The sequence below is a fragment of the Portunus trituberculatus genome, chromosome 13 (genome assembly GCF_017591435.1).
Source record: "Portunus trituberculatus isolate SZX2019 chromosome 13, ASM1759143v1, whole genome shotgun sequence".
Taxonomy (NCBI): domain Eukaryota; kingdom Metazoa; phylum Arthropoda; class Malacostraca; order Decapoda; family Portunidae; genus Portunus; species Portunus trituberculatus.
Genome location: NC_059267.1, coordinates 6,811,781 through 6,821,780, shown reverse-complemented (window position 1 = coordinate 6,821,780; position 10,000 = coordinate 6,811,781). Strand labels below are relative to the sequence as shown.

General features: G+C 48.3%; 1 protein-coding gene and 1 long non-coding RNA gene across 2 annotated transcripts in view; both read right to left on the bottom strand.

Moving 5' to 3' along the window:
• Positions 1 to 723: 723 nt before the first annotated feature.
• LOC123503202 overlaps positions 724 to 10,000 on the bottom strand; it is a 23,827-nt gene continuing 14,550 nt past the window's right edge. Inside the window, exon 2 of the long non-coding RNA XR_006674367.1 lies at positions 724 to 1,165. This is a non-coding gene — a long non-coding RNA (uncharacterized LOC123503202). The remainder of the gene's footprint in view (positions 1,166 to 10,000) is intronic.
• The window catches only part of LOC123503200 (discoidin domain-containing receptor 2-like), a 12,922-nt gene continuing 3,645 nt past the window's right edge, over positions 724 to 10,000 (bottom strand). The window contains 8 exon segments of the mRNA XM_045252743.1: positions 724 to 3,767; positions 3,770 to 4,525; positions 4,528 to 4,575; positions 6,297 to 6,430; positions 6,891 to 7,070; positions 7,942 to 8,089; positions 8,775 to 9,006; positions 9,632 to 9,734. Coding sequence (XP_045108678.1) covers positions 2,643 to 3,767; positions 3,770 to 4,525; positions 4,528 to 4,575; positions 6,297 to 6,430; positions 6,891 to 7,070; positions 7,942 to 8,089; positions 8,775 to 9,006; positions 9,632 to 9,711 — 2,703 coding nt within the window. The 5' untranslated portion in view covers positions 9,712 to 9,734 and the 3' untranslated portion in view covers positions 724 to 2,642.

The following is a 10,000-nucleotide window of genomic DNA, read 5'->3' as shown; positions in this document are numbered from 1 at the left end:
GAAGGAAGAGAGGTGAAGGAAAATGATGATAAGGAAAGGAGAGGAGAGATAAAAAGATGGAGGAAAGAAGGAAGAGGAAGAAAGGAGAGAGGGAGAAATAAAAAAAAATAATGAGGAAGAAGAGAGAAAAGCGATGAGAGAGAGAGAGAGAGAGAGAGAGAGAGAGAGAGAGAGAGAGAGAGAGAGAGAGAGAGAGAGAGAGAGAGTCATTGGCTATGCATGAGGAGGGTGTGAGAGAAACAGTGAGGCGGAAAATAGAATCTCCCCCCCCCAATTATGACGAGCCCCCCCCCCTCAGAACACCCGTAAAGGAGAGAGGGAGAGGGAGAGGGGAGGAGAGAAAATGAGATAAAAGATGGAAGGGATAAAAGGTGTGAAAAATAAGATGGAAAGAGAAATGAAGGAAGAATGAAGGAGAAGGAAAGAAGGAAAGGACAAGGAAGAGATAAGGAGGGAATTGAGAAGGAAGGAGGAGGGAAAAATGAGGACATGAGGTAGGAGTACTAACAGTAAAGGAAAGGAAGAGAGGAAGAACAGAAGAAGGAAGGAAGAGGAAAAAATGGGAAAGAAAGACATGACATAGAAGTAATAATAGTAAAAAAAGGAAGAGTGAAAGGAAAGAAGAAGGAAGAAAAGGAGAGAAAGAAAATAGAAAAAAAAACGAATAAATGAAAGCAAAATTGTGGAAAGAAAACCTGAGGAAATCAAAATAAAACAATAAAAAATCCTTAGAAATCTTTTTATTTACAAATACATCGATAAGTTTTCGTGGAAAACATTTTATTGTAAGGTATTAGAGTGTGCCTGTCCACCCCTGTCTGTCTGTCTCTCTCTCTGTCTGTCTGTTTGTATGTGTGTATGTATGTATATATGTATGTATGTAAGTAAGTATGTATGTCTCTCTCTCTCTCTCTCTCTCTCTCTCTCTCTCTCTCTCTCTCTCTCTCTCTCTCTCTCTCTCTCTCTCTCTCTCTGTGTGTGTGTGTGTGTAGGGGTGGGCGGGCCAGGCGTGGGTGAGCACACACGCACACACGCACACTCTGATTATATATATTACACTTTATACAACTTGGCCTTCAATTCAGTAAACATGACGTGAGTCTGGTGATGCCCCGTGCTGACAGAGAGAGAGAGAGAGAGAGAGAGAGAGAGAGAGAGAGAGAGACTAGCACGGGCATCATCACACAACCATGAACTTTGAACAAAAAAGAATAACAACAAAAAACAAAATAAAATATAAAGATGAATAAACAAAAACTCAACATTTTCTCGCATCTTAAAAATTAAAATGAAGAAAAAAAATCACTAATAACTTTCTTAAACACAATAAATAAATAAATAAATAAATAAAGTTAATCAGTATCTATACACCACTCATTTCTCCTCCATACATTGCTAAACATTGCTTCTTTCCTTTGTATCTCTCCCTACACACCATTTTTTGTATATAAGCTCATGTATGCGTGTATGAATCTACCTAAGTCTCTATTTATACTTCGATCCTCCTTTGAGCGGCACTGAAGGGGGATCGAACACCACAAAAGGAGGATCGGGAAGCTACAAAGGGGTTTCTATCTTATTCCTTCCTGATACTCTCTTGTTAATTCTACCTAGTCCCTGTTTTGACCGTTTTGGAATGAGGGAGGGGGGGGAGGTATGGAAGAGAAGAGAGGGGGAGTGGGGGGTATGTGTTAGAGGGAGGTATGGGAGAGAGGAGGGGTATGTGTATATATGAAGGGTGTATATATATCAAGAAATAAGTATTAGTTAAGTGTATTTTTTTTTTATCTTGGGTGTAAGTTAAGGAGTGTATGGAAATTAGTGTTTTCTTGAATTAATTAGTGAAACTCTTTCGTTACACACACTCGAAAACTATAAATGCCATGAAACGCAGAGATCAGGTGCCTCTTCAATAATAATAATAATAATAATAATAATAATAATAATAATAATAGTTTTTTTCTATCTTTTACAGGTATGTACAGTTATGATGTTGAGGATTGCTGTGTTTTTTCTTCTTCCTCCTTCTCCTCCTCCTCCGACAGGTAAAGGGAGGACAGGTGAGTTGCTTAGCTGTGTTTGATTTGTCTATGTTAACTTTGATTTTTGCTCTCTCTCTCTCTCTCTCTCTCTCTCTCTCTCTCTCTCTCTCTCTCTCTCTCTCTCCCCTAAGATACTTCGATTCGTTGTTCCTTTGTTGAACTTCAGGGACTCATGTTGATGATGATGATAATAATAATAATAATAATAATAATAATAATAATTGTCCCGTCCCGTATAGGGTTTTGATTCTTTGTAAGATCGCTATCAAATCTTCACTATTTATAAATGATTATGCCTCCGCAGTCTCATTATTTTTCGTATATATATACTGTATATTTACATCAATTTGTCACGTGGTTCATTACGTATGCGTATAGTTCACTACCTGTACATGAGTGTTTCGTGTGGCGCGCTGCCTCAGTGCACCTTTCCTCTCACTCGCCGCCTCGCTGTCCCGCAAGTACACAGGGTTGAGTTACTAGTCACATATCACTTGGCACCTTGTTTGGTACCTTCATTCCTGCTTCACTTCAGTAGGCGCGCGTCCTTTGAGTGTTGAGGGGCGTGAGCGTGCCGCGCCAGTAGCGTGAGTGTGTGAGTTAGTTGGTGTAGTCGAAGGTGTAGCCGAGATTCTTACGCTGCAGGAACATGACGATCTCCCAGAAAGGTGGCCGCTGCCTGTCCGCGAGCCTCCAGCAGGCGACCATCATGTCGTAGATCTCCCTGGGGCAGAGCGGCGGCTGCGGCAGCGTCATCCTGCCGGCGCCGTCCCCGTGCAGGCAGTGGGAGGCGTTCTCCAGCACGCCCTCGTCACTCAGTTCTGCGAAGGGCTGCTGGCGGGCCACGGTCAGGATCTCCCACAGCGTGACGCCGAAGGCCCACACATCACTCCTAGTGGAGAAGCGGCCCTGCAGCACAGACTCCCACGCCATCCACCGCACCGGCAGCAGCGTGCGGCCCTCGTTGAGGCGGTAGTAGTCCGCGGAGTACAGCGGCCTGCTCATGGCAAAGTCTGACACCTTGACGGTCAGGCCGCGCCCCACCAAGCAGTTCCGCGCCGCCAAGTCACGGTGCACCACGCCCGCCGCCTCCAGGTACTGCATGCCCGACGCCACCTGCGTCACCATGTACACCAGCGCCCCATAGCTCAGCGCGGGCGGGTCCAGCACACCCACGCACGTGGTGGGGCCGCCCGCCTCCTCCACTTTGTGTCGCTGCAGGAACTGGCAGAGATCGCCATGCTCAGGGTACTCCAGCAGCGCGCAGGGCGGCTCCGCGGCATGGGAGGCGGCCACCACACGCGCCACGTTGGGGTTGTCCAGCCTGGCCAGCGTCTGCGTCTCCTGCCGGAAGGTCTTCTTGGTCTCCTCGTCCGCCCCCAGCTTGAGCGTCTTCAGCACCACCTTCCTGGGGGCGGAGTCCCGTGCCTCGCACAACTGCACCAGGCCGAACACGCCCTCTCCCAGCGTGTCCATAACGCGCAGCTGCGTTCTGCTCACCTCGGGTAGCGGTGGCTCGGGGCCCAGCGCGGCGGCGTCCGTCACGGCGTAAGCCACGGTGCCCGCCGTGCCCTGGATGTTGGTGGGCTGGCACAGAAGCGGCGCGGCGTAGTACTCTTGGTCTGGCGGCGGCGGCAGGGCAGGCACAGGCGCGGCAGTAAGGGTGGCCTCGCGCAAGGTGCGGGCGGTGGGCAGCGTGGCGGGAGGCTTGGTGAGGGGCACGGGGGCGGCGGCGGCGTGTACACCTCTGAGAAGGGCGGCGGCGGTGTCATGTTGACGTCCGGCACGGCGTAGTCCACGGAGTCGTCGGTGTCCGGCAGGGCACACTTGAGGGGCGTGTCAGAGGAGGCGCTGTGGCCCAGAGTGTAGTAGGCGGGGTTGTACATGGGAGGCGCCTTGAAGGGCTCCTGGTACATGGCGGAGGCCTCCTCGTCCACCGCCACGTGGCCGTACAGTCTGCCCTTGGCCTTGGCGTAGCCGTTGGACACTGGCGAAAGGTTCACGTTGATGTGCAGGTCCTTCATCTTCATGGACACCTTCCGCGCCTCGCCGCTCTCAGAGGGCGGCGGGGACTTCTTGCCGCTCTTCCTGGCCGCCCTCCTGTGGTAGTAGGCCACGCCCAGCACCAGCGGCACCATGCCGCACACCAGCGCCAGTATGATGAGCCCACCCAGCAGAAAGGCGGAAGACTGCTGCTCAGCGGGCACCACGGGAGCGCGCCCTTCCACCAACCGCTCGTCACTCACCGTCTCCGCCGTAGTGCCGGCCTCTGCCGCCACCACAGCTGCCTCATCCTCCTCCGTCAGGTTGCAGCGGCAGGGCACCGAGTCGAAGGACACCTCGGACACCATGAGCCACTTGAGGGCAAAGAACAGCTCCAGCCTGACGTAGCGGCCCACGGCGCCGTGCAGTCTGATGGTCACGTTGCGGGCGTGCTCGAAGATCCTGTCCCCGTCGTGGCGGTACTCCACGGCAGTGTTGGCGGGAAGTACTCGCCGCCCACGCTGAAGCTGATGCGAACCTTGGAGAACATCTGAAGGAGCCAGGGAAGAGACAGGGTGGAATTAAGAACACATGTAGAAGGAGAGAGAGAGAGAGAGAGAGAGAGAGAGAGAGAGAGAGAGAGAGAAAGTATAGACGTAACAAGGGAGGAAACTTGTGTCATGGCCTGGGAAAGTTTGCCGTGTTAGTAGTAGTGGTAGCAGTAGCAGTAGTAGGAAGAGGAGGAGAGGGAGGAGGAAGACGAGGGGGAAGAACAGGAAGAAGAGAGAGGGAAAAGGAAGAACAGAAGTGGTAATAAGAGACGAAATAGAACATCTTATACGAAAATGAATGGAATAGAAAGGAATAATGAAGAAAACGTAGATGGATACACTGGAAAAAAGAAAAAAAAGTAGAGGAAAAGGAGGAAGAGAGGAAGAACAGATGTGATATTAAGAGACTAATAAACAAAACAATAAACAAAATGAATAAAGAAAATAAAGAGAGAGAAATAGGAGAGAAAATGTAAGAGAGTGGGGAAGAGGAAGACAGAGCTGGGCTGGAATTCATAAAGTGAGGAGAGTAGGAGAGGGAGAGAGAGTGAGAGTGAGAGTGGGAGAGGGAGAGGGTGTGAGAACATTTGTATTCCGGCAGACGCTTCGTGGAGAGAGGAGTGGAGGAAAAAATAAGGAAAGAAAAGGAATAAGAGGAAAGAACGAAAAGTAGTAAGAGAAGCAGACAGAGGAAAGGAGAGAAGAGGAAAAGCAGAAAGAGGAAAGGAGGAAACAGGAGAGTACAATATGCAAACCCAAGAGGAGGATTCAAAAGCACAAACAAGTAGACAAGTAAACAAACCAAGAGGAACATTCAACGAGAAAAAATATATAAACACACACACAAAAAAAAGATCTAACAAGCAAAACCAAGTAAACAAACACAAGTAAAGGATCCAAGACTATTAGAGGAGGATCCAAGACTATTAACCTCATTAGTACTGGAAAAATTTTACAACGAGTTTTGGGTGAGATTAGATGATTTTATTGACATTAGAAAGGATCTATGGAGGTCAGAAGATTAATGGCCAGAGTCTTCACTATTTTAATCCCTCCACACAAGTTTCTGAAGCTTTATAGAATCAGAAAAGTAAGCAGAATAAATATGAAAACATGTTCTGGTACTGGGACACATTTTTACCTTGAGATTTGTCTACGAATAGACCATTTCATTGACATTCGGAAGGGTCTATGGAGGTCAGAAGATTAATGGCCACAGTCTTCACTATTTTAACTCTTTCAGTACTGGGACACATTTTTATCTCGAGATTTGTGTACCATTAGACCATTTTATTGACATTAGGAAGGGTGTATGGAGGTCTGAAGATTAATGGCCACAGTCTTCACTATTCTATTTTTTTTTTCTTTTTACGGTAGCGCCTGTAGGCTCACTTGAAGAGTGTGTAGGAAGGGCTGTTCAGCTTCCGCCCTTTAGTGGCGCAGGCAATTTCATTTATAGTGGTACCCATATTAGGGCCCATCTCACCACCCAAGTTCATCTTGGGTGTAACCACCTAGAACCTGGGTAACTTTAAACCACTCGACAAATGGCAAAGTGTTTTAAGGCTGTACGTGGTGGGACTCGAACCTACGCGTGGACGTATGCCCGATCCCACGCTCACCACCTTATCCACTGAGCCACTGCCTCGGCGACATAAGCAGAACGAATAGGAAAACATGTCATGGTACTGAAGGATAAAGAATTCCCAGCAGCACTCACCATCGTCTCCTTAGTGAAGAGGTTGTTGACATACACGTGCACGGCTGAGAAATTCCTGAGGGAGTCAAACTGGAAGGTGAGAGGCACTGGCTGGCCCTGGCGACTTGTGTTCTTCCACCCAACCCACTCGTAACCTGCAACACACACACGCACACACACACGGGTTAAGTACTGGAAGGTTGGAAGGATGGGTAGGATACTTAGTTATACGTACATACACACATACATATACACAGAGGAAAATAATGAATGTGTGTGTGTGTGTGTGTGTGTGTGTGTGTGTGTGTGTGTGTGTGTGTGTGTGTGTGTGTGTGTGTGTGTGTTTATCTGAGTAAGGAGGAAGTGGTTAGAAGATAAGGTTCCATATGTGAGAAAGGAAGAAAAGAAGGAAGGAAGGAAAGAAAGAAGGAAGAGAGAAAAGAAGAAAGGAAGAGAGAAAACGAGAGAATAGTCAAAACACTGATACATACTCGTACACACAAATACAGAAGAAAAAGAAAAAAAGTGAAGAAAGTAAGGAAGGAAATAAGAGAGAAAGAAAACAAACCACAAACACACACTCAAACACACACACACACACGCACACACACTCACCTCGGCCCATTCCCAAAGCATCGACCCTGAAGTTAGTATGTCCAGTCTCCCCGTCAGTAAGTTGGCCAAGTCCTCCCGTCAGCCAGCCGCCCCTCTTCAGCCCGTCGTAGGTGAGGTCTGAGAGGGCCGTGTCGCCGCCCCTCAGGTCCCCGTCAGGCATACTGTACGATACTAGTCCGTCTGTAGAAGGGGAAGACGAGGGTGTGATGGTGGTGGTGGTGGTGGTGGCGGTGGTTAAGTTAAGTTAGATTAGGTTAGGTTAGGTTTGACTAGTTTTTGGTGTGTGTGTGTGTGTGTGTGTGTGTGTGTGTGTTTTATTTATACCATGTGGGCTTTTCACGGGAATTAATGGATCAAAGGGGATACTTTAAGGGGTACCTCCTATCTCAAAGCCCACCCGCTAGGAAACCGTTGCTCCGAGTGAGAAAGCCCAGCCTACACTCGGAACGTGGACAGGATTCGAACCCGTGCGCTTGGAGACCCCTCGGACCCCAAAACACGCATGGGTCCACTGTACCGCTGCGGTCCCTAGTTTTGTTAGTTTAGGTTTGGTGTGCTTAGTTGTGGTGGTGGTGGTGGTTAGTCCCTATCTGTACGTAACCCTTCCTGTACTCTTACTTAATCCTATTCTGTTATTGTAACCCTTTCTATACCTTGAATTAACCCTCTCTGTCTTCCTTAACCCTTTCTGTCCTCCTCAACCCTTTCTGTATTCTTCCCTGCACTTTTAATCCTTTCTATACTTTTAATCAACTATTTCTATACTCTTAACACTTTCTTTATTCTTAATCTGCACTTTTAACCCTATTTAACCCTTTGTAACACTCAATCTTATCTGAACCCTTGACTCTTCCTATACACCACCTTTGCTACTTTCTTCACCCTTTCCATACCCACCCTTGCCCTCTTCACCCTTTCCATAACCACCCTTGCTATTCTCTTCACCCTTTCCACACCCACTCTTACTATCCTCTCCACCCTTTCCATAACCACCTTGCTATTCTCCTCACCCTTCCTCTACAAACAAACCCCTATAAGACCCAACACCCACCTGAGTACTGGCAGCCATACAGCTCGACACGCATGCAGACAGTGCGGTGATGGTCACTGTACGGGAGGAAGCGAACCCTGGTAGCGATGATCGGCGGACTCAGCTGTGACGTCTGAGCCAAATACGTGTTTGTGTTGCCCTCCAGAAGCTGTGGCAGAGAGGGAGAGGTGTGAGAAGAGAGAGAGAGAGAGAGAGAGAGAGAGAGAGAGAGAGAGAGAGAGAGAGAGAGAGAGAGAGAGAGGGGGGAAGATGTGAGAACGGAAGAGATAGGTGTGAGAATGGGGAGAGAAGGAGAGAGAGAGAGAGAGAGAGGTGAGAGAGAGAGAGAGAGAGAGAGAGAGAGAGAGAGAGAGAGAGAGAGAGAGAGAGAGAGAGAGAGAGAGAGAGAGAGAGAGAGAGAGAGAGAGAGAGAGAGAGAGAGAGAGAGAGAGAGATGTGTGAAAAAGGAGAAAGAGGAAGGGAGAGGTATCGGAGAGAAGGGTAGAGAGGTTTATGAAAGAAGAGAAAAGGAGAAAGAAAATTAGGAATATCTTTATTTATCTACTATTTCAAGATTCAATATTTATAATACATAGGTACATCCTCCTCCTCCTTCCCCCCCTTTTCTCTCTCTCTCTCTCTCTCTCTCTCTCTCTCTCTCTCTCTCTGTGTTATTTACTCACCTTCGTCTTACACCTATATTTCACACACTCTTCCTTCCTTCCCTCCATCCTTCACTTCCTTCCCTCACCACCACCTCCTTCACTCACTACTCTTCCTTCCTTCTCTCCATCCCTCACACTCCCAGCTTCTCCACCACCTTCCGTCCCTCACATCCACCTGCACACACTTACCTCCTCGCCACGCCCATCCACATAGGTGACCCAGTGCGTGAGTCCCGGCCGCCACACCTGCAGCTTGTACTGACGAGCGAACTCCATCCCCTGGCCATTCCCGAAGCGCCCCTGCACCTCCACCTTCGTCACCACGTGCAGCGCCCCCAGGTTCACCTCCAGGTACTCCTTCCCTTCTTTGTACACCATATCCCTAGGACACCACGCGCCTCCTCCTGCCTCCGTCATTAGTCTGTGGAGAGAGAGAAGAAGGGTGATGGTAGTAGTAGAGAGAGAGAGAGAGAGAGAGAGAGAGAGAGAGAGAGAGAGAGAGAGAGAGAGAGAGAGAGAGAGAGAGAGAGAGAGAGAGAGAGAGAGGGAAGGTGATGGGAATAATGTGTGGGGAGAAGGCGAGAGTTTAGAAAGAGAAAAAGTATAATTTATTGATGATTCATAGGAGAGAGAGAGAGAGAGAGAGAGAGAGAGAGAGAGAGAGAGAGAGAGAGAGAGAGAGAGAGAGAGAGAGAGAGAGAATAGAAAAAAAAAGAGTTTATCATTTGTTCATAGGAGAAAAGATACAGGGTTAATCACCACCACTGTCACCACTACTACCTGTCATCACCACTGTCACCAACACCACTATCACGACCACTACCTGTCATCACCACCACTGTCACCATCACTGTCATCACCACCACTGTCATCACCACCATTGTAACCGCCACTACCTGTCATCACCACCAGTCACCACCACTACCTGTCATCACCACCTTTGTCACTAGTAGCACTACCTATCATCACCACCGCTTTCACCACCACTGTCACCACCTATCATCACCACTGTCACCACACCTGTCATCACCACTGCCGCTTCTCACCTGCCGTATATCGCGTTGACGGAGGCATCGAAGTAGGAGGAGGAGGAGATGTGCTCGTCAGGGATACCGCCGGACTGCATGCCCAGCGCCGCCTCGCATTGCTCTGTGGGGGAGGAATACAAAGGAATACAGACGAATGCAAAGGAATGCAAAGGAATGCAAAGAGAGAATAAAGGAGGGCAAAGGAAAAACAAGAAAATACAAAGGAAGAACAAAGGAATATAAAAGAAGAATAAAGGAATATTAAGGAATGCAAAGGAAGAACAAACAGCAGCAGACGTATTGGCCCTTATTGAGCTGTTTGCAGACTCCTCTATTTAAACTATTGCTAGAGAAATAGGATAGCAAAGGCGAAGGGAGGAGGAGGAA